This window comes from Drosophila santomea, unplaced genomic scaffold (assembly GCF_016746245.2).
Source record: "Drosophila santomea strain STO CAGO 1482 unplaced genomic scaffold, Prin_Dsan_1.1 Segkk13_quiver_pilon_scaf, whole genome shotgun sequence".
Taxonomy (NCBI): domain Eukaryota; kingdom Metazoa; phylum Arthropoda; class Insecta; order Diptera; family Drosophilidae; genus Drosophila; species Drosophila santomea.
This window is the reverse complement of record NW_025318946.1, coordinates 120,421-144,503: the sequence shown is the minus strand read 5'-3', so window position 1 is coordinate 144,503 and position 24,083 is coordinate 120,421. Positions and strand designations below refer to the sequence as shown.

General features: G+C 40.6%; 1 protein-coding gene and 2 long non-coding RNA genes across 3 annotated transcripts; 2 read left to right on the top strand and 1 right to left on the bottom strand.

Moving 5' to 3' along the window:
• The first annotated feature begins 2,996 nt into the window (after positions 1 to 2,996).
• Positions 2,997 to 11,370, top strand: LOC122756571. Its single transcript, XM_044006666.1, has 4 exons — positions 2,997 to 3,119; positions 9,068 to 10,170; positions 10,253 to 10,718; positions 11,245 to 11,370. Exons 1-4 carry the CDS (start codon positions 2,997 to 2,999, stop codon positions 11,368 to 11,370), a joined length of 1,818 nt encoding a protein of 605 aa, XP_043862601.1.
• A 1,376-nt stretch (positions 11,371 to 12,746) lies between these two features.
• Positions 12,747 to 13,741, top strand: LOC120457531. Its single transcript, XR_005616994.1, has 3 exons — positions 12,747 to 13,241; positions 13,333 to 13,572; positions 13,656 to 13,741. It is a non-coding gene; the product is annotated as an uncharacterized LOC120457531 (long non-coding RNA).
• A 1,929-nt stretch (positions 13,742 to 15,670) lies between these two features.
• On the bottom strand, positions 15,671 to 17,091 carry LOC120457530. Its single transcript, XR_005616993.2, has 2 exons — positions 16,199 to 17,091; positions 15,671 to 16,145 (listed from the first exon to the last, which is right to left on the bottom strand). It is a non-coding gene; the product is annotated as an uncharacterized LOC120457530 (long non-coding RNA).
• Positions 17,092 to 24,083: the final 6,992 nt, after the last annotated feature.

Sequence of the window (24,083 nt, the reverse complement as noted above, 5' to 3'; positions counted from 1 at the left end):
TTTAAAAATCTCTTTATCACTGACCTCAATACCATAACACAGGGCGGGATGCAGAATTCGTTTGGCCACTTGCATTCGTATCCGATGTACTATTTGTCAATCTCAAACAAACCTCCTTGATTTAACAAAGAGTTGTTGACACACCTAAGAAATGTAAGATCCAGACTTTAAACAATAATTTAAAAACACGGGTTCTCAGTCTATCCTTTCTAAATATTAAAGTGCTCGGCTAAATTTTACCGCGCTTAATGCTCAGTGTTACCATACTAATTTAAACCGTTGTAAGTTTCAGTTCGTGTAGGATCCTAAACAGTTTTATAATTTTGTTAACACTAAGCGCAAAACAATCTCTTAGCCTTCGTACCCTACCCCTATTTGAAAATATTACGGTAACATCGGAGCAGGCAATAGGCGATCAATTTGCACAGTTTTTTTAAACAACATATTCCCCGTTACCTCATTCCGAGCAGCCTTACTCTTACGCTGTATCAAAGTTATTTTTTTCCAGTTTGGAGCTTTTATTTGTTGTATCTTTTCTGTACCAAAAACTTACAACAACTTAACAAATCTTAAGTGTAAATACTAATTACCAGTACATTTCTTGAACTGTATTATAAAAGCGGCCCTAAAAAAAAAAAGATTACTGCTGGGCTGGCAAGTCGTTTCGACGTAGGCGTGATCGGCTGCTTAGCCTTGTTAGACTCCTCGCGAGCTGGTTAGGATGCGTTGATAGCTTGTTAAGGTACTTTTCCTTTTTTTCCGCATATTCGTCTTTTACAGGTGGCATGTTTAGATCTTTGTGAATGCTGGCGTTTCGAACATACCACGGTGCCCCGGTGATAGTTCTCAATATCTTTGTCTGGGCTCTCTAAACGATGTTGCTGTTGCTGGCATTTCCCCATAGCTGGCAGCCGTAAGTCCAGATTGGTTTTAGCACTGAGTTGTAGAGCAGCACCTTGAAGTCCAAACTGAGTGGTGAGCGGGAGTTGATAAGCCAATGAAGGCTGTTGGCCTTCAGTTTTAAGTGAGTTCTCTTGGCTTCGATGTGTCGGCGCCAAGTTAGCCTTCTATCGAGGTGTACTCCTAGATACGTCACTTCGTTTGCTGTTGGAAGTGCGACGTTGTTTACCGTGAGCGGTGGACAATCTTGCCTGTTAAGGGTGAAAGTTACTTGCTTGCATTTTTGTTCGCTTACCTTTATACGCCAGTCGGATAACCACTTTTCCACGTCAACCAGGTAGATGGCTAGCTGAGATGATGCTTTGATTGGGCATCTGGAGCGGCTGAGAATAGCTGTGTCATCCGCAAATGTCGAAACTGTCAGGTTTCTGCTTGTATGGATGTCTGCTGTGAATAGGACGTATAGTGTTCGGCCTAGTACGCTGCCTTGTGGAACACCGGCTTCAATACTGTGTTCGTCGGATATCGCAGTGTTGCACCTCACTACAAACTTCCTGTTGTAGAGGTACGATTCAAGCAGTTTATGAGTGTTGTTTGGAAGCGTTGTTTTGATTTTGTACATCAGACCGTCCAGCCAAACTCTGTCGAATGCCTGCGAAACATATAGAAATATCGCAGAGCAGTATTCCCGTTTTTTAAACACGTTTCGTATTTCTGATGTTATGCGGTTAGCTTGCTCAATAGTTCCGTGTTTTTCACGAAAGCCAAATTGGTGTGCTGGTATTGTGTTGTGCGTGTCCAGGAATGGAGTAATAGTCAGAGACAGTAGGCATTTTTCCAAAAGTTTCGATAAGCAGGATAGAAGGCTTATGGGTCTGTACGACGATGGAACAGAGTGATCTTTTCCCGGCTATGGTATAATTATTATTGTTGACTTTTTCCATCTTCCTGGAAAGTAGGCAAGTTTGTTGATGACGTTGAAGAGCTGGGTAATGCTGCATACGGCACAGTAAGGCAGCTCGATAATCATCTTAGGGGTAATTATGTCGCACCCTGCAGATTTTTTTGGATTCAGATGTTCTTTGATGATTTTTGAGATTTTGAGAGACACAACTGGTGCATAATGATGCTGGGAGTCGTCTGTTGCGGGCGGAATTTCGAACGTGTTTGTTGCAGAATTCGGTTGGAAGACTTTTTGTAGATGAGTGGCAAATGTGCTGGCTCTATTTTTGTCGCTACGGGCCCAACCACCTGTGTGGTTTCTAATAGGGACCACTGGTACTGTGGGTGAGCCAAGAGTTGGGTGACATTTCCGCAGTGAGTTTTTTGTACTGGATGTTTTTCAATATAAGTACGTTGGGAAAGCTCTTCTTCTTGCATTAAAGCTTTTGTAAGTTTGCGTGTGGCGTCTTTTAACTTTTGTTTTGCCGACGGTGATCTGGAGGACTGCCATTCTCGCTGTAGGCGCCGTTTTTCTAGAACAAGTTGTTCGATTTGCAGGTTGGTCTTTTTGTGATTTGTAATTTTGCTTACTGTTTGCGGCGTTGAGCAACGAGCTGCAGCAACGATGATTGACTCCAGTGAGTTAACAAAACTATCAATGTCAGCTTCAGCCAGTTGCTTTTTACTGAAGCCAACTTATAAGAGAGGTTTGCTGGTTCTGGGTGTCGGAGCAGATTTATTAGGAGGGGCGAGTGGTCAGATGATAGGTCTGAGAGGCACTCGGCGCTTATCAAAGTACGGGGAATGTTTTTGGTGACTGCGAAATCAATTAGTTCAGGTAGTTTGTGGGGTCAGTAGGCCAGTATGTAGGTGTGCCAGGAGAAACGTGATCGAGCTTGTTGTTTGCTTTTATAATGGCGTTGTAGACCTGTTTTCCTTTTGGATTCACGAGTCGAGACCCCCAGTGTGTGCTCGGCATTACAGTCCCCAGCTGCTATAAAATGTTGTACAAGTGAGTTGAAGAATTCCATAAATTGGTCTTCAGATAAAGTGAAACGAGGTGGGCAGTGAACAGCGGCTAAAGTAAGCTGGTTACCATTATCCAAATGAATTTTTATTGATGTTGCTTGTAGATAGTTTTTGGTAGTCTCAATATGACAGTGGTGCTTCAGACGGCTTCTTATCAAAATCCCGGTCCCGCCGTGGGCCTTACCATCAGGGTGATTGGTTCCGTAGAAAATATATCCTCTTATGTTGAGGTTATATTTGTTTGTGAGGTGTGTTTCCGAAAGTAGCATTACGTCGAAGTGCTTTTCGAGTAGGAATTGAGCTAGCTCAAGTTTGTGCTGTGAAACGCCATTGGCGTTCCACGAAGAGATTCTTAGCGAGACCATGAAGATGATTATTTTGATTGTTGTGATACAAGCAGTTGTATCAACATGTTTTGATTGCGCATTAGATCTTGCATGGTTGTACGCATAAACGCCATAAACTACGCCATGCTCTGCTGCAAGGTAAATATCATTGCTTCGAAATTGTTTTGTTGTTGTTCCATTGGCTTTTTGTCTTGTACCGAATTGAAGTCCACATATTTGGCTTGTGAACATGGCGGATTGGAGGCTGGGGGCTCTAGACCTGATCTTAAAGCGCTTGCATATGACGCGTTTTTGGTAACGATTCCTGTACCAAGTGAGGATCTGGCTGCGGTAGAGAAGAAAACTTCTGGGTTGTTTTTGGAGGGTATTTTTGTGATCGGTGCCTTTTGTGAGCGTACAGTGATCTTTGTATACTGGGAAGCCTCTGTAGTTGGCTGTGTTATTGCCTCCACAGTTGCCACACTTTTTTCAGCTTGAGTCTTCTTTGGGTGCACTGCAGCTGGCTTTGTCGTGGAGTTCGCCACAGACTACGCACACTGGGCGCAGCTTACAGTAAGACTTTGTATGGTCGTATTCTTGGCAGTTCATACATTGTACCAGATTGTTACGTTTCTGAGGTTCTTCTACAGTGATTCTACGATGTAGTAAAAATTTGAGTTTGTAGATTGGATGCACATCGTTTCTTTTCGGCATCTTTGCTTCTGGTGCAAGTTCCACCTTGAAGAGTGGTTGCGGCTGTCAATTTTTGTTTAGGATGTTGAAGACTGATTTTGCGGTAAATCCTTTATCCTGTAGCGCCAGCTTTATTTCGTCTGGTGTTACATCAGGCTCTATGCCCTTTAGTACGACTTGCAGACCCTTGCAGCTTTTTAGCTGGTATGTGTAATAGCTTTTTCTCCTTCGTCCAAATACTTTGTTAAGGCTCTAAAGTGTTGTTCAGACTTGGTCTGAACTTTAGTTTCATGAATGTTGCCCCTAACTAAGGGAATTATGTGGAAATTTTCGTCACCTATGAGCTTTATTACATTGTTTACAAATGTACTTGAGCTTTTCTCACGTACAAATATTGGTGGTGGCTTTGGCTTATTTTTGTCGCTTCCATCAGCTTCAACGGGCAGGTCTTCAATAGTGTCTGCCAAAATGTCGAACCTGTTGGCATTGTTCGGTTCTTCGCCTAAAGTTGTGCTGGCGTTGGCGCGTGAGATTTTTGGTTTGTTTACATGTTTTTGGGGGCTTAGCTTTCGTTTTATTTGGATGTAGCGATCCATACCAGTCTGTATGGCCGGCTTTGCGTTTTCGTTTTCGTTTGTTGCAGTTTGTTTTGCAGTCTGCGCAGCTTTCGTTGTGTTAGTATGTGTTGAGCGGGCAGTCGGCATCGGTGTTGTATTAGTAATTGAGGTTGTCTCGACAATTGAAGAGTTTGTGCTTGCTGTTAAAGCTAAGTTCTATTCTCTTTGCTTGGTGTAAGCAGATTTTGTTGGTAAGGGAGACGAAGAGCAAGATTGTTCTTTGACGTTCGCTGTAAGCAGGTGTTCGTTTGGCGGTTTGGGAGTTGCCGATCGCGGGCGGTCGGATTGCGTCGGCCCGATAGATAGAAGCGACGGCGACGGGGAGCAAGAGCGTTCACTGTCGCGTGTTAAGAGAGAAGGATCAGCTGTCGGGTTGGGGGTGATTGACCGCTCGCGGTTCGATTCCGCAGAGACGATGGAAAAGTAAGCGTTGTTGCGTTGCAAAGAGAGCCGTCGCTCATCTTGCTGACGTTGACGCTGCGCGCGAGCTTCGTCTTCACTCATTGTTTTTGGTTGGTTTATTTATATTTGTAATTAGTTAGTTGATGATTAATAACTTATAGATTTGTTAGAAAATCTATAAGTTTGTGCTGTGAAACGCCATTGGCGTTCCACGAAGAGATTCTTAGCGAGACCATGAAGATGATTATTTTGATTGTTGTGATACAAGCAGTTGTATCAACATGTTTTGATTGCGCATTAGATCTTGCATGGTTGTACGCATAAACGCCATAAACTACGCCATGCTCTGCTGCAAGGTAAATATCATTGCTTCGAAATTGTTTTGTTGTTGTTCCATTGGCTTTTTGTCTTGTACCGAATTGAAGTCCACATATTTGGCTTGTGAACATGGCGGATTGGAGGCTGGGGGCTCTAGACCTGAGCGTTCACTGTCGCGTGTTAAGAGAGAAGGATCAGCTGTCGGGTTGGGGGTGATTGACCGCTCGCGGTTCGATTCCGCAGAGACGATGGAAAAGTAAGCGTTGTTGCGTTGCAAAGAGAGCCGTCGCTCATCTTGCTGACGTTGACGCTGCGCGCGAGCTTCGTCTTCACTCATTGTTTTTGGTTGGTTTATTTATATTTGTAATTAGTTAGTTGATGATTAATAACTTATAGATTTGTTAGAAAATCTATATGTGCAGGCATTACACTTAGCGTATTTTCGCTTATGGTTTTATGTTTGGTTCACTTCACTGTTTCGATTTTTGGAATTGTTTAACTGGGCTGTATCAAAGTCGAATTTAATATTTTTCCACGCTAAACGAAAGCGCACTGCTTTACGATCTTCAGCGTGTTAAGCCTTTCTATTTGCCAGGCTCCAACGGAATCCATGGCTGTGGGCTTAGGTTCTGTGCGGAAGCCTTGTATAAACCTCTACTAATACTGCTAACCTTATCTCCGGAATCTTCACCGTTCCCCCATATATGGAAGGAGTCCTTTGTGATCCCTCCCCATAAAAAAGGTAGCAAATTGGATGCAAGTAATTACCGAGGAATCTCCAAATTGTCTGCTATCCCAAAGCTTTTTTGAATACGTTATCACTCCTCATTTGCAGTACCTTTGTAGGTCAATTATATCACCATGTCAGCATGGGTTCATGAAACCCAGATCAACCACTACTAACCATCTGGAGCTAACCTCCTTCGTAGTACAGGGCTTCAAAAATAATCTTCAAACAGATGTAATCTATACGGATTTTAGTAAAACATTCGACTCAGTTAATCATTTATTTTTATTACGGATACTTGATATATTAGGTTTCCCTGTTGATCTCCTAAATTGGATTCTAAGTTATCTGAATGTCAGGACGCAACGGGTCCTCTTTAAAAATTTTTAACTTCAGAACGAAACAAGAGAGAACGCTATAGTCGAGTTCCCCGACTATCTGATACCCGTTACTTAGCTAGTTGATGTGCGAAGAAGAAATTTCAACACTGATAGTTTTTGGCGGTTTGTGGACGTTAGAGTGGGCGTGGCAAAAAGTTTTTTGGCAAATTGATAGAAATTTACAAGACTAATACAAAAATGAAAAAAATATCAAAACATTTTTTAAAAGTGTGGGCGTGGCAGCTTTGGGCAGTTTGTGGGCGTTAGAGTGGGAGTGGCAAAAAGTTTTTTGGCAAATCGATAGAAATTTACAAGACTAATATAAAAATGAAAAATATCAAAACATTTTTCAAAAGTGTGGGCATGGCAGTTTTGGGCGGTTTGTGGGCGTTAGAGTGCGCGTGGCAACATGAATCGACAAACTTGCGCTGCTTCTATGTCTTTGGAGTCTGTATGCCTAATCTCAACTTTATAGCTTTTGTAGTTCCTGAGATCTCAGCGTTCATACGGACGGACAGACGGACGGACAGACGGACAGACAGAAGGACATGGCCAGATCGACTCGGCTATTGATCCTGATCAAGAATATATATACTTTATATGGTCGGAAACGCTTCCTTCTGCCTGTTACATACTTTTCAACGAATCTAGTATACCCTTTTACTCTACGAGTAACGGGTATAAAAAGATATTTAATTTTTTTTAAATAAATTTGCACTAGACCATATATGTATATACGTAGCCCAAAAACTGTTGGCGTTGCACCGTCCCTTATATTTATATTTATTTCGTAAAGGCTTTCTCTAATTTTCTAGTCTAAACAAAAAACAACTGATTTCTTAATAGTGTTTGTATAATAAATTATTTTGCAAAAGTGAAAGAATTTTAATAATAAATATAACAAAAACAAGAGAGAACGCTATAGTCGAGTTCCCCGACTATCTGATACCCGTTACTCAGCTATTCGAAGTGCGAAGGAGAGTCTTCAGCACATACAGTTTTTGGCGGTTTTGTGGGCGTTAGATTGGGCGTGGCAAAAAGTTTTTTGGCAAATCGATAGAAATTTACAAGACTAATACAAAAATGAAAAAATATCAAAACATTTTTCAAAAGTGTGGGCGTGGCAGCTTTGGGCGGTTTGTGGGCGTTAGAGAGGGCGTGGCAAAAAGTTTTTTGGCAAATCGTTAGAAATTTACAAGACTAATACAAAAATGAAAAAATATCGAAACATTTTTCAAAAGTGTGGACGTGGCAGTTTTTGGCGGTTTGTGGGCGTGGCAACATGAATCGACAAACTTGCGCTGCGTCTATGTCCCTGGAGTCTGTATGCTTAATCTCAACTTTCTAGCTTTTGTAGTTCCTGAGATCTCGACGTTCATACGGACGGACAGACGGACAGACGGACGGACAGACGGACATGGCCAAATCGACTCGGCTACTGATCCTGATCAAGAATATATATACTTTATATGGTCGGAAACGCTTCCTTCTGCCTGTTACATACTTTTCAACGAATCTAACATAAACTTTTACTCTACGAGTAACGGGTATAAAAATTCAGTAACTCCTTTTAGCATGAGATTACTATAAATTTTGAAAAGTAGGGTTAAGTCCTAAATAATATAATATCTTCCAAAATCGAAAAAGGTGTAACTTTAAATTACAATAATCTGAACAATAATTAAATAAGCTAAAACATGAGGTACATTTCATTGATGGACTCTGTCGGACTCCCTGTAAATCTCTATTCAAAGTTAGGTCATTTTCAAAAAAAATGCTTTCATAGGGCAACTTACATTGAAGGTGGCAAACACTTAATAGAAAGCCTACTGATTAAAATACTTTTACAGAATGGAAATTAACGCTTTGGTTTCAAAAATATTAGAACTTTTGTAACGAAATAAAAACTTAACGTAGCAGATTGTTGTTTTTTGTAATTTAATATTATTGTAATATTCCGACTTTCAGAAAATGGGTATTGGCCAGGAAAAGGGGTCCAATTTCCCATAGTGCACTGGCAGCGGCTGAGTCACGACAGAATTCGGCTTGACTTCGGTGTTCGAAACTTAGCTAAAAAACGCCTGTGAGATTTGTTTTTGTTTTTTGAACTCTCGAGAGGAAAAATAAGGGCGAGGAATTTTGGTACTAAAGGGTAGTGTCGGGGCCTCGTGGTGTAGTGGATAGCGCAACTACCTGCTAACCACGGGGTCGTGGGTTTAAGCCCCATCCATGACGAGAGCATGGCCATACAAAAACTTTCTCTCTGAAATGCTTTTCTAACTTTTAGAAAGTATTCTTCCACATAATAAATGTCTATTTACAACAATTTTTGGCAACTTCCACTTGCCCCAACGCCCCAACCCCCCTCCTCACTACATGGGATAAAAACGGGGGCACCCACATAGTACCAAGCGCACCCTGTGTTTTTCTGCGAACAGCAACAACAACCAGCAGGGCGAGCGCGTTACCAGACTGTTCGCTTTTCTACGAATAACAACACACCGTAGACGACAATCCGCGATGGCGACAGGTGGCAGCCCTACCACTGGGATAAGCCGCATCTGGCCAATCACCAGATCGGTCGAAAAACTTACAACGATTACTGAAACTAATACAAGAAATTTATACATAAACGGCTCCCAAAATTCGATAACGACTATAGGCATCTAAAAACGGACACGAATTGGACAATGGAACGTTAGATCTCTAAGAGAACCATCTAGGTAACCACAGTTCGAGGCGGAGATGGAAAAACTCCACATTGCAATAGCTGGAATCAGCGAGATGAGGTGGGCTGGCAGTGGGGAAACAACAACATCAGATAGCAATCTAGTCCTACACTGTGGCAACAGTGACGGCAATAGATATGGAGTGGGAATTTTCGTGCCCAAGCGCATGAAAAAGGCACTGGTTTCCTGGGAACCCATTTCTGATAGAATCATGACAGCCAGGTTCAGATGTAGAGCTGGATACATAAACGTTACTCAATGCTATGCCCCGACGGAAGACGCAAACGACGACGCCAAGGACGACTTCTATAATGCCCTTACAGCAACCCTCAGTAAGCTACGGCAAGGTGACACTAACATCCTCATGGGTGACTTCAATGCAAAAATTGGCCCCAACAACACCGGACTAAGATCTGTCATGGGCCAGCATGCAACTGGGACTCGCAACGATAACGGAGAGAGATTAGTGGAACTCTGCCAGCTATTCCAACTGGTCATCGGCGGCACAATATTCCCACACAAAGATGTCCAAAAATACTCTCCAAGTGGTAATACGCGCAACCAGATCGACCACATATGCATTAGCAGGAAATGCAGACACTCGCTACTGGACGTACGGAACAAAAGGGGAGCAGCCATAGACAGTGACCATGAGTTTGTCATTGGAGAACTTTCAATAAAGCTCAACCGCAACCACTCAAGGAACACTGGCAACAGTCAACACCGGCGAGCGCCCCCTCTGAACCTGCACCTCCTTAGCGACTACTACTACTCTGAAGACGAGAAGCTGATCCCCCTAGAAGACCACCCATGGGAGCACACCTGCAGGCAACTAAGGACCACGGCGGAGGAAATACTCGGCCTGCAACAACGCGGAAGATCGGACTGGATATCTGAAGGGACCTGGGACCTGATTAGAAGGAGGAACCACCTGAAGCCTCTGACGGACCAGCTCATACAGTACCGTGAGGAGTATCACGGACTATGCAGAGCGGTTAAAAGGTCGGCCAGAAAGGACAAAAGAGCAGAGCTAGATAGACTTGCGGCAGACGCAGAACGAGCAGCCGGCGAGAACAACATGCGCTCGCTATACCAGCAGATTGCACGGTTCACAGGAGCCCATCACAAACAGAACAAACCAGTCAGAGATCTAGAAGGTAACCTCTTATGATGACGCACAAATTCGAAGATGGCGCCAACACTTCATGGGAATTAGCCACACCACATCACCAAACGTGGCCATAGACTACAGGAGTGTTGTGCCGCCAAGTGGGAGTAGCAGGATACCCTCTGCACCCCCGAATGTAAGAGAAATCGTGAATGCAATAAAGAAGCTGAATCACAACAGGGCAGCTGGCGAAGACAACATACCAGCCGAATTGCTTCAAGTTGACACCCAACTGATGGCTGAAATATTGCATCCACATCTCTCACGCATATGGGAAGGCGAGACGGTGCCAGCCTCCTGGAAAAGCGGAATCATTGTGAAACTTCCCAAAAAAGGCGACCTTAGTGACTGCAACAACTGGAGAGGGATAACACTGCTCAACACCTGCTACAAGGTCTTAGCTACACTTCTGAACGAACGCCTCCAGGAAAAAATTGAGCCAACAATCCGAGACGAACAGGCAGGCTTCAGACCATACAGGAGTTGCGTAGACCAGGCAAATAAACTACGCATAATAACCAAGCAAGCTGTGGAATGGAGAGCCCCGCTTTACCTCCTGTTCATCGACTTCAAGAAGGCATTCGACTAAGTTGAAAGAGCAGCAATATGGCGAGCACTTGCAAGAAAAGGAGTACCTGCAAATCTCATCGACATCAGACAAACACCGGAATTCGGCAAGGATGCCCGCTGTCACCACTCCTCTTCGACATCTTAGTCGATGAGTTAATGAGCGAAGTCTGCTCTTCCAAGCGCGGAATTACGTGAAACCTCACCAGACACCTTGAGGACTTGGACTTCGCAGACGACATCTGTCTCATATCGCACAGACTCGACGACATACAGAGGAAAAGTGACGACCTCGTCAGGAGCCAGCAGCGAGGGCTCGAGATAAACATAGCGAAAACAAAAGCTATGCGTTTCAACCACTCCAGCCAAGGAAACATCAACATAAATGGGAACCCAATCGAGTTCATTACCAGTTTCCCATACCTTGGCACCATCATATCCAACAGTGGTGGATGAAGATGTCTCCAGTCGTCTTGGCAAAGCCCGCTCAGCATTTGGGAGATTATACCGCATATGGAGAGACCGACAAATCAGCCGACGAACAAAGATCAGGATCTACAATGCGTGTGTGAAATCCATACTGCTATACGGAAGTGAGACATGGCTCGCCACGAAGAAAATAACGCAGAAGCTTTCAGCAACAAATGCCTGAGAGTCATATGTGGGGTATTCTGGCCAAACAGAATATCCAACACAGAACTGTGGCGCGTTACAGACGAGTCCCCGATTCACATACAAATAAGGAAGAAAAAATGGATGTGGATGGGGCACGCTCTCAGAAGAAACCCGAGTAGCATAGTGAGGATGGCACTAGACTGGAACCCCCAAGGAAGCAGACGAGTAGGAAGGCCAAGAGCAACCTGGAGAAGAACCGCTGCCCAAGAACTAGCCCAAATAAACACCACATGGGCAAGTGCAAAACAGACAGCTCAAAATAGAGTTAGATGGTCTCGTAGAAGCCCTAAGTTTCCGAGAGGCAAAATTTTTTTTGGCAAATTGATAGAAATTTACAATACTAATACAAAAATGAAAAAATATCAAAACATTTTTTAAAAGTGTGGGCGTGGCAGCTTTGGGCGGCTTGTGGGCGTTAGTGTGGGCGTGGCAAAAAGTTTTTTGGCGAATCGATAGAAATTTACAAGACCAATACAAAAATGAAAAAATATCAAACATTTTTCAAAAGTGTGGGCGTGGCAGTTTTGGGCGGTTTGTGGGCGTTAGTGTGGGCGTGGCAACATGAATCGACAATGTCTCTGGAGTCTGTATGCTTAATCTCAACTTTCTAGCTTTTGTAGTTCCTGAGATCTCGACGTTCATACGGACGGACAGACGGACGGACAGACGGACACGGACAGACGGACGGACAGACGGACATGACCAGATCGACTCGGCTATTGATCCTGATCAAGAATATATATACTTTATATGGTTGCACACGCTTCCTTCTGCCTGTTACATACTTTTCAACGAATCTAGTGTACCCTTTTACTCTACGAGTAACGGGTATAAAAAAAAAAAAAAAACATATTTGTGTGTTGATGTATAGATGTTTAATTAACTTCCATCTAATCCCTTCAGTATCAAAATTCCTCGCCCGTATTTTTCCTTTCGAGAGTTCGAAAAAACAAATCTCACAGGCCATTTTTAGGCAAGTTTCAAACACCGAAGTCAAGACGAATTTTGTCGTGGATCTGCTGCTGCCTATGTTCGAAGTTCATTTTTTCCAAGTAATTCAGAGCAGTTACCGAAAATGAGAGATGAGAGAAGACGAAATCAGAGTAGAGAAAAAACACTATTAGGCATGCCGGTAACCGAATTCGTGAGAGTTTTACGATTTCGATTTGAAATCGTAAAATTGGTGCTCCGGTTTTCGAAATCGTAAGAATTTTTCGATTTGTAAAACGGGCACTTTTGTCTGGCCGAAATGAAAAGCTTATTTACTAAGGGAAAAAAATAGTTAACACAGTGGTCTATTGATGTTAATTCCACATCCCCACAAATTCATTCTGCCACTTAGTTATTTTATAAAAAAATATATTTCTGACACCACCTCAGATTTGACAAACAAAATTTTGCCGTCGGCAACAACAATTTACGATTTGGTAAGGGGTTGAAGTACGTCACAAAAGCCATCCCGAAGGTTGCCATACTGTTCGTGGGCAGGCAGATAAAAGTACTTATAAAATATAAAAGAATTCATTAATTAATTAAAAGGAGGGCCACACGTGTTCTTTGTAAATAATGCTATATAATTTAGTTACTAAAATGGTCAAGGTGCAGTAAAAAAGTAATTGCGAACATCGGAATTAAAGCTGTGAAAAAGGTGGCAACTCAAGATTTTCTCTAGCAAAAATTTGGCGAAAACCAGAGCACCTAAAAACGAAATCGTACGATTTGGCCCAAATCGAAATCGAAAAAATCTTACGATTACCGGAGCATGCCTGTATGTATAGACTTCTGAATACCGTTCTAATAATTGGTGGGGTATTTTTATATTTTTAAGTGTATATTTTATATTTTTTTGTTGATTTAAGGATTTTAAATTTTGATAGAAATTGAACTGTCGCTATAGCCAACGCCAATGCGTCCGTGTTTAATTATTTGTTTATGTAAAACTAATTACACGGGATCATTACGGTAGAGTATACCCTGCATGCCTGTTAGAATTTTCGGTTTCGTTTTTGGTCACTCCCTTTTCTTTTGCATTTGCATTCAATTGTAGAACGTGACACGTGGTATTTTGGAAAATTTTCAACGTGAAATATATAAAACCGGTAAGTAGTGTTTCGCATTGGTTAATTATCATTGCTAATAGTATTCCAATTAATATATATTATTTTAATATTTTTCTTTACAGATAGCATAAGCATATTAAAAGGACAGCCCAGCAGCCATCGGAGAAGGCTTGCCCCACTGGCCGCACTGGCATGTGTTGAAAAGAACGCAAACGAAAATAGGAAAAAATTAATGAAATAAACAATAAAAATAAAATTTGAATTTACCAATTAAATAAATTTGTTACGTTTTTTGGGACATTTTTCTGGACTTACAGGTATTTTTCCGAAGAATTTACGAGGACAAAACTAGAGGAAATTCCGAGGAATTCCTAAAAAATACTAAAGGGATTGCCCAGTTATTCCTCGCGAATTTCTCCAGTCTTCCTCCTTGCTTATTTTTCGATATTCCCCAGAAATTCTACAGAAATTCCTCAGAAATTTCTTGGGTACTTCGAATTCCTCGCGACAAACGCCTGTTGTATGGAAATTCCTCGCAGATTTGTATGGAAATTTCCTCGTGAGTCCTCTAGGATTCCTCGAGACACCCTAGGGATTCCTTTGGTAATCCTTTGGGACTGGTACTGAAGGGACCCTCGGAGTTCCTTTGGTACTCCTTTGGGACTGGTACTGAAGGGAAATTTTAAGCAACCATGATAACATCTATGTTCATCGCAAATTGATCTGCTTTCAAGAGTGTATTATTGTGGTAGTAGTTGGGTTGTTGAGGGGAAGATTTTTTTCCTTGCAGGGTAGTCAGCGTTTGATTCCACGTCGCTTTAACATAATTAAATACTGGTACGTTGCTTGGCCGTTTATATTTCGGCAATGATTATCGCATGTGATCCCATACAACCAATTATACGTCGTTCATAAATGTAGTAAATCTTGGATAATTGTGATTTTTTTTGTTTTGTTTGGCACTGGCACCTGGCACCGGTCGGTAATTATCACATTTGATTTCATTTGACTTGTCGGGTGTCATCCAGCTTGTAATTTTATGCTTGGGCTAACCTGTGGTTTGATTCCATTAAAGCATATTGCAAATTACGAGTGATGTTTATGTTTTTTTTATTTTGGTTTGAAATATTTAAGCTGCATTTTGCATTACGTTGCTTAGTATATATACGTTTGTTTGTATTTAAATTTTTACAGAAATATGTTTTAATTATTTTTTTGTTTTTAAGTGAACATACCATACGAGACTATTGTCAGAATTAGTTATAGGTGGGATAATCGACAACGTTGGGACGACTATAAGTTAGGCACTTATGAGCTGTGTTCAAACTGAATCTTTTTTTGCGTGATGCGGAAATTATATCATTTTTGGTAGTAATTCCATGAATGATAAAAGCGACGAAGAGCTATTCCTCGCGTTTGTTGCTGAAATTATTTGCGAAGACACGGATGTTGTTGTGTTCGCTTTAGGCCCACCCAACATCATCTTTCGGAGAAGCATGGCTCCGATGATCCCTTGAAACCTTGCGACCGCGGAGTCATCAGTAGAGTCGGTAAAGGAAATGTTTAGTTGCTCATGCTTTCGTTAAACATTCAATTTAATAAACATAAAGTAGTTAAGTCTAACATCATACATAGGTAGTTTAATTATAAGCCTAGATAGTTATAAGAATATCTATGTATCGCATGATTTAATAATATGTAGTATAGAATGTGGTGATTTAGATTTAAATGTTAACTTTGATAAGAATTAAATTAATAAGAAACTGTTTCGATTATCTAATTTAATTCATTGGTAGACAACTTCTCCTTTAACTCCATTGTGAACTTTCTCTTAATTAAATTAAACTTCATTTTAATTCACGACAAATTTTTAAAAAAATCGAATTTATTACAGCGATAGCTAATTTTGGTTGTTGCGGCAAAAAAATTTATTCTAATTCTTCAGAGGTTTTCTCATCAAATATTCATGGCTTCTAGTAATAGCAATCAAATTTACAAAGCATTTTAGATGAGTGTCGTAAAGGTTATGAAACTCGATACAGGGTAGGACCAATTTGTGGCGAAAATGACAAGAAATTTAATTCGGCAGAACTGGGTTAAAACCCATTTAATGGTTTTGATTTAACGCACAAGAAAATTTACAGTCGGAAATCGGATGCTTTATTCCGCACCAATAGCACTGATCTACACTACCCCTTGGGGTTATTTTCACTTTCTACATTTTTTTAGGTTAATCCCACATGGGTGCTAGGGTTAATTGGGGTCAAAATTATTGGGACACTTTTAGCACTGCCAATTTCCCATTAGAAGTTCCATAAAACGCCAACGCTGGCCACTGAAGAATTTTGCGAATGCGCGCTGTTGGCCAGTTAAACCGCACTCGATATTATTTGTTAACATTCTCCTACTGCTTCTGCTGCTGCTCCCTTAGTACTCCATCATGTCCCTCCCAGGGGTGCTCCTCGGGACAGGGACGCAAACTCGGCTTGCTGAGCTCGATCCGCTGGTTGAGCCCCGATGAAGATAAGGGTTTTCCAGATGGAAAATTCCGACCTTTGGCACTGGCTGCCAGTCCGCCGCATGGTCGCCTCCGTTGACACTCTTTCCGTGACCTGGGCAACAAAAGGTTATGCATCTGTATGCAAATGAACACGGCTTTACTCACTTGAGTTTGGTTAAGCTTTCGCCGAACACTTTTCCCCGCAAACAGATTTTCACAATCCACGTGGGCACTGCCACTATGTGATTATTCTGGCTCTTATCACCAATTGCAACGATGTGCACTCTAACGGATCTCAAAAGGAAAAGAATTTAGCACGGAAACGGATGGAGTCGCTTAGCCCCTTTTCTCTGCCACAGCATAAATTTCCTAATCAGACTAAAGCTTTCCAGATCTTCCCTGGCGCATCGATGAGCTAACTGATATTTTTTTTCAAAACTCTGTTCCGGCAGAAATGCAGCTAGCTAATAAAAAAATGCATGTGCATCAAAGCTAGGCTTAAACTTCGTAAAGCTTTTATCGAAATGCATCGACGTTATTCCCGTCGCGTAAGGCTAGGCTCAGAGTATCACGTAATTTAGTGCATACTTCTAGGCAGAAAATGTTTATCAGGCATGCTCCGGTAATCGTAAGATTTTTTCGATTTCGATTTGGGCCAAATCGTACGATTTCGTTTTTAGGTGCTCTGGTTTTCGCCAAATTTTTGCTTGAGAAAATCTTAAGTTGCCACCTTTTTCAGAGTTTTAATTCCGATGTTCGCAATTACTTTTTAACCGCACTTTGACCATTTAAGTAATTAAATTATATAGCATTAGATACAAAGAACACGTGTGGCCATCCTTTTAATTAATTAATGAATTTTATAAGTACTTTTATCTGCCTGTCCACGAACAGTATGGCAACCTTCGGGATGGCTTTTGCGACGTACTTCGACCCCTTACCAAATCGTAAATTGTTGTTGCCGACGGCAACATTTTGTTTGTCAAATCTGAGGTGGTGTCAGAAATATATTTTTTATAAAATAACTAAGTGGCAGAATGATTTTGTGGGGATGTGGAATTAACATCAATAGACCACTGAGTTAAATATTTTTTTCCCTTAGTAAATAAGATCTGATTTGATATAAAAAAAGAGAGAACGCTATAGTCGAGTTCCCCGACTATCTGATACCCGTTACTCAGCTAGTGGATGTGCAAAGGAGAGTCTTCAGCACTGACAGTTTTTGGCGGTTTGTGGGCGTTAGAGTGGGCGTGGCAAAAAGTTTTTTGGCAAATTGATAGAAATTTACAAGACTAATACAAAAATGAAAAAATATCAAAATATTTTTCAAAAGTGTGGGTGTGGCAGCTTTGGGCGGTTTGTGGGCGTTAGAGTGGACGTGGCAAAAAGTTGTTCGGCAAATCGATAAAAATTTAAAAGACTAATACAAAAATGAAAAAATATCAAAACATTTTTCAAAAGTGTGGGCGTGGCAGTTTTGGGCGGTTTGTGGGCGTTAGAGTGTGCGTGGGAACATGAATCGACAAACTTGCGCTGCTTCTATGTCTCTGGAGTCTGTATGCTTAATCTCAACTTTCTAGCTTTTGTAGTTCCTGAGATCTCAGCGTTCATACGGACGGACAGACGGACAGACGGACGGACAGACGGACGGACAGACGGACATGGCCAGATCGACTCGGCTATTGATCCTGATCATGAATATATATACTTTATATGGTCGGAAACGATTCCTTCTGCCTGTTACATACTTTTCAACGAATCTAGTATACCCTTTTACTCTACGAGTAACGGGTATAAAAAGGCATTGGCTTTTCATTTCGGCCAGACAAATGTGCCCGTTTTAGAAATCGAAAAATTCTTACGATTTCGAAAACCGGAGCACCAATTATACGATTTTAAATCGAAATCGTAAAAATCTTACGAATTCGATTACCGGAGCATGCCTGTATAATTTATTTAGCGGCTCTTCAGTCGCCACTACACCACTTTGCGAAAACCAGTGGAACCGTAAAATTGTCACCCCTTTGTATTCTAAAATAGCAAACAAGGAATAGCTAAAAATAGTTTGGCGATCGAGCGCTGGTTCTGGCTTTCATTTTCGTGTAAATTTAGGGCGGGGAGTAATTTGCATCGCAGCTACTTGTTCGGCACGTATCAAAGTCCTTATTTAATTCGCGTGCTATGACACAATCTCCACAAAAACAGACCATGGGACCAACGGACGACTGGACTAAGAACGAACAAGAATAACACAAATTTTTCCGACAGCAGCTATTATGATGTCGATACCCATCCCACAGTAACATAAATAGTAATCCTAACAAGTATGCTACACTGAATGTAAAATTACATTTTCATATGTAGAAATAAAGTAGAAAGTAAATATGTGTGCAATAATTATACCCGTTACTCGTAGAGTAAAAGGGTATACAAGATTCAATGAAAAGTATTTAACAGGCTGAAGAAAGCGTTTCCGACCATATAAAGTATATATATTCTTGATCAGGATCAATAGTAGAGTTGATATGACCATGTCCGTCTGTCCGACTGTCTGTCCGTCCGTATGAACGCTGAGATTTCAGAAACTACAAAAGCTAGAAAGTTGAGACTAAGCATACCAACTCCAGAGACATAGACGCATGTTGACACGCCCACTCTAACGCCCAAAAACCGCCAAAAGCTGCCACGCCCACACATTTGAAAAATGTTTTCATATTTTTTTATTTTTGTATTAGTCATGTAAATTTCTATCGGTATGCAAAAAAACTGTTTGCCACGCGCACTCTAACGCCCACAAACCGCCCAAAGCTGCTACGCCCACACTTTAAAAAATTTTTTTAATATTTTTTCTTTTTTATATTAGTCTTGTAAATTTCTATAGATTTCTGCCGATTTCTATAACTTTCTGCCGCGTCCACTCTAACGCCTACAAACTGCCACAAACTGTCAGTGTTTAAGACTCTCCTTCTCCCTTCCACTAGCTGAGTAACGGGTATCAGATAGTCGGGGAACTCGACTATAGCGTTCTCTCTTGTTTTTTTTTTTGGCCTAGATGTTGGTTGAGGGAGGGTTTATTTATTTGGGCCCTTTATGTTACTTTTGTATATTTTCTATTTAGGATTTACGAAAATTAAGATTTTAAATTATTATAAATTATATGTTTTCCCGTTTTCTTTTGAAGTTTTCCCTTAAAGCTTTTTGAGACAAGTTAGAGCATAGAAAGTCTTAGCCCAATCACTAGCTGACCTTTATTATTTGTTAATAATTAGGCTGTGTTTCTCATAACTTAAATGTTTTTCATACTTTAATACATCCTACGACGAAGCGCTTCATGTAGACTGCCTGTGAAAGAGAAGAAGAGCTTAAGCCGCCTTAAGCTTCAAAGAGAGATCTTTTTGGGTCACTATTTTGAGCCGCTCTTTATTCCTCTACCGCTGCGGTAAATTTTCTCTCCCCTTATTTTGCCACGCCCACTTTAACGAACACAATCCAACATTGGTATTGGTAATTGTGGAACCACCAAACTAAAATTCCATTCCATTCACCACCTTGCCGCAAAAATTGATCTTTTCCAAGGTGTTATGTGTCTCTTAAATGTATCTGAAACTATGCGAAGGTCGTCCAGATTCTCAAATCTGCAGGTATTCATCAACCTGCACGTAGACTGGGGAGAATGCAATGTTTAACTTTATCTGTTTTTTGATTTTTGACAAGGATTACTGGAGAGGTCTAAGCAGGGCCGGCGACACAGTTTCATTTGGGGTGGGGAATGGATTTGCTTGAACACTTTTTTGCAAAATCATTTCAAATTTAGAATCTCGCGAAGTTTGCAAAACAAAGTCAACTGCTTAATTTTTTTGCACGATTTGATTATGCTCAATTCAGTATTTTGCAGATCTTTGTTGAGGATTTCTATTCTGTTTCATTTATATAACATATAACACCATGATTAATGACCGATTCTTTTATAATTTCTTGCGTAATTTCTGACTCTTCAATAAAACCTAACTTAAGCATACTTGTATATCAGTTTTTTTTTGTTGCAGTCGATTCGTTATAGTGCCCTTGCTTCACTGGTTTTAAATGAACCACATCAATAGAGTGAGTGATCAGATGGGGGTCTTCTTTAAAACTTTTTTCGCGTACGACGGGAAAAGTTAAACAACGTGAAGAAGTGCATGTTGCTGACTTTGAGTGAGCTCTCGAGCTAAAGGCTCTTCTAAGGCAAATTAGGAATACAGTTTTTTAAAACACTTTCAGCTGATCGGGTGATCAGCTGCTAAAGACAGGACTACATATCAGCTTATTTTCGTTTCTAAATGACACGTCAGAATATATACGTCCGACTAACGCTGACTGATGCCCCTGTATCCCGTAAACTCACTCTTGTGATTGTAAGTATTAATTCATAACATCCCCAATATAACTAAGAGAAGCAGCTACCGTCCTTCTTTTCTTAATTCTTTAAAATTGTCACTATGGATTTGCGAAGTGGGTGTATTAGTTCACTCCAGCTTTTGTTGGATCTGGTCCATCTATTTGTAGGTTGTGCATTTGTGTCACGCACTAGTTGTTTTTTTCTGTGGCGTAACTAGCACATTTGCTGCATGAAGGCTTATACGTATCAGATTTACCGCAGCCATAACAGAAAACGTGTCTGTCCCTTTTCCGTTCCTTTTCCGTTTCAGGACTGCAAGTCCTGCAAAGCTAAATCTATGTTTTCTTCTGTCTGTTCGCTTTCCGATTCGGACTCTATCCGGCATTGAACGTCCCAAACCTGTCACAAGGCACACCTGACATTGTAAAAATCCCTGAGCCTTCCCTACGCTTTGCATAAAGATTTCAAGACTCCTTACAAACCTTAAAGTACCCTTTCAGTACGGCGCATAATTCATAGCAGCGTACCTCGGGTACAATTTGGTGGTACCGGCGATACCAATCGCTCGCAATGCTCTTAAATAATGTACTGACTGTAATTGTGTGTTTGCCCAAAAGCTCCAGCGAAACATTTAGTTTGCTGGGGCCATGCAGCCGTGATGGCTTTCGAGATAGCTGATCTTACACTTTCTGCCATTTCTGCCTGACCTTAGCAAGTCGTGGTAAGAATTTTAATGGGATAAAAAATATTTTTGGCGCATATAGGACAAATATTTTTAAAAATTTTGGTTGTCTTAATTGTGTGCAATGGGTATTTCTGAAGTCTATGTTTTAGACCGACTTATACTTACATCTTAATGGATATATAATAAAATCAATATAGTGACATATCCATAAGTCCCTAAGACTTAAGCACATGCCTACACACTAATACACATACAACATGTACACCCAAGCACACCCAAACACCCTACACAACTCTGGATGTACCCAACAGATACCAGATACCTGATAAGTCACCCACTGGTAGACTAGACATCCGTTGTCTAATTTAAACAATCTATGCTTAAGCCCTCGCATCATCGTTGCGTTCCCACGTTCAAAGCTCGGACTCGCAATCCCGAAAAACAGAAGTATTAGATTTCAATAAACAAAATTATAAGAATCTAAGAGCACTTGTATCCAAGAGCGAATGCACTTGAATCCAAGAGAAATGCAAAGACTATTAAAGTCAGCAACTCCAAAGCTTTCTCTCTTCATTTGATCAGAACCCTTAAGTCTAAAGTCCATATTAGAAAAGCTCGAAACCGAGGATTGAACGTCAATCAAATCAGAATAATTATCAGAGTTCAGTTTGAGACCTAATTATAATCGGTCGGTGTTCTTCTCAACTAAAAATATTGTAATCATTCAGTTAAATAAAATTATATTTTTTTTACATATGAGTATTGCGATTATTTAATTGGCGCAGTCGGTAGGATCTGTTAAATAAAGAGTCCTTTTAGTACGGTACTGATCCATAGAAGGATACGCTATACAACTAGCTATCCAGGATCGGCGAATTAAAACAGTGATTCTAAAATTATTTTGAGATCCGCAAAAGAATCTACGTGAAAGTGGTATTCAAGAAAAATCCCGTGTATTCAGTAACATTTGCAAAACAATTTAAAATCCCGTGCGGTCGGATTTTTAATTTTAATTTTTTAATTTTTAATTCCGTAACTTAAAACAAAAAATTAAAATAAACACCGTATATCCAGAAACTTATACAAATACACCATGGCAGTTCCGCAACTTTCGGAAACCCACCTAAATCAATTATTAAATCAAATGAAAGAACTGAACTACAGTGGCAAGCTGTGTTTGTTAACCAGGTCGAGCAGCTACTCAACTTATACCCTACCCAAGATGCCAGACAAGCACACGTTATCTACGGAGCAGTAAAACGGTTACTAGTGGATGCAGCATTGGAGGTCGTGACCCAAGAAAGAGTAAACACATGGCTAGATACAAAGACAGTCCTGGCGATGGCATTCAAGGATCACAGGCCCTACATAAAACTTATAAGACAACTTATACCCCGGAAGCATCTGTAAGTTCATCGAGAAGCTCGAATCACAATATTGGATTATGTTTGACAAGATAGAATTAGAAAACGACCCTGTAGATAAATCAAATTACACTGAAATGTTAAAAAGAACTGTTAAATCTGTAATAGATCGAAAATTTCAGGATAGAATTTATATGTCATTGGCACGCAAAGATATTGATACTATTTATAAATTAAAACAAGCTTCAATGGAGCAAGGCCTCTATGACGCCAGTCCAGAAAATCAGCGTTCTAATAGATCAGAAGAGAACAGACGCAGGAAAAAGGGAAATCATAGTCAAAGCAATAATCAAAGATATTACAATAATAGAAATTACAATCACAGCAATTATTATCCTGGAACGAATCAGAATAACAATACGCAACATCAAAATTCTAATCAACCTACAATAAATCAAAATCAGTATTCCACTCGTCCCATACCGGTTAATCAAAGGGGAAATTATTACACGTTTAGAAGGGAGTTAACACAAGGCCAACAAAACAATCCTCTTAACAATTCCCTTAATTTCCAACCTTCAACTTCAAATAATACTAACGGTCAGATGCCGGTAAAAAGACAACGCGAGAGTCAAAGTGGCCAAAGCAGAATGGATGTAAATTTTCATCAAACTGCCTCGGACACTCAAGTGACACAGGAGGACGTACCAGTCCCCATGTAAGAATAGGTTATCATAACAAAATTTACAAGGGAATGATCGATACAGGTTCATCCATCAATATCATAAGGGAAAATTTTGAAAATTTAGAAGAAAAAGAAGAAGATCTAACAGTGTATACCATTAAAGGGGCAATAAAATTAAAGAAAAGCATAATAAGGAAACCCACTTCAGTATGTCCGTCTGTTCAGAAATTCTATATCCACAAATTTTCCGACAATTATGATTTCCTGTTAGGTCGAAAGTATCTAGAGGATACGAAAGCTAAGATAGATTATGATAACGAGACGGTAAATTTAGGTTCAAGAACCTTTAAGTTTGTGTATGGAGAAAAGAAGGGCGAGACCGCATCTAAATGCCTCGACCCACATCAAAAAGATGATTCTGCTCCAGTGGAGGAAATCAATCCAAAGATGCAAAAGGTTAAGACCGCACCTAAATGCCTTAAACCAAAGCATCAACAACAGAAGAAGGAGACCGCATTACCAAAATGCCTCACTTCAAAAGTTGTTAGTGACACAGTGGACAATGATGTAACACATCTCGATCCCATGTCCGTTGACAACGATATAGTCAACTTCGCGATCAACAATGAGTTACGCGAATGTAACGAGTACAGACTCGAACACCTAAATGTAGAGGAAATTGAATGTTTAAAGAAAGTTCTATACGGATATAGAGACATTCAGTACAAGGAAGGCGAAAATTTGACCTTCACCGGTACTATTAAACATGTCATCCAGACTCAGCATGAGGATCCAGTATACCGTAAACCCTATAAGTACCCCCAAAGTGTTGACCAAGAAGTCAACAATCAAATCAAAGAAATGATAGAACAAGGGATCGTTCGCAAATCGAAGTCCCCTTATTGTTCTCCTATTTGGGTGGTCCCCAAGAAGGCAGA

What these genes read in the sequence shown, in the direction of transcription:
- LOC122756571 (XM_044006666.1), top strand. Translation starts at nt 2,997, where the DNA reads ATGACAGTGGTGCTTCAGACGGCTTCTTATCAAAATCCCGGTCCCGCC. An exon ending in CTATACCAGCAGATTGCACG is followed by an intron (nt 10,171 to 10,252) that starts GTTCACAGGAGC and finishes ACAAATTCGAAG; the next exon opens with ATGGCGCCAACACTTCATGG. An exon ending in TCAGACCATACAGGAGTTGC is followed by an intron (nt 10,719 to 11,244) that starts GTAGACCAGGCA and finishes CATATCCAACAG; the next exon opens with TGGTGGATGAAGATGTCTCC.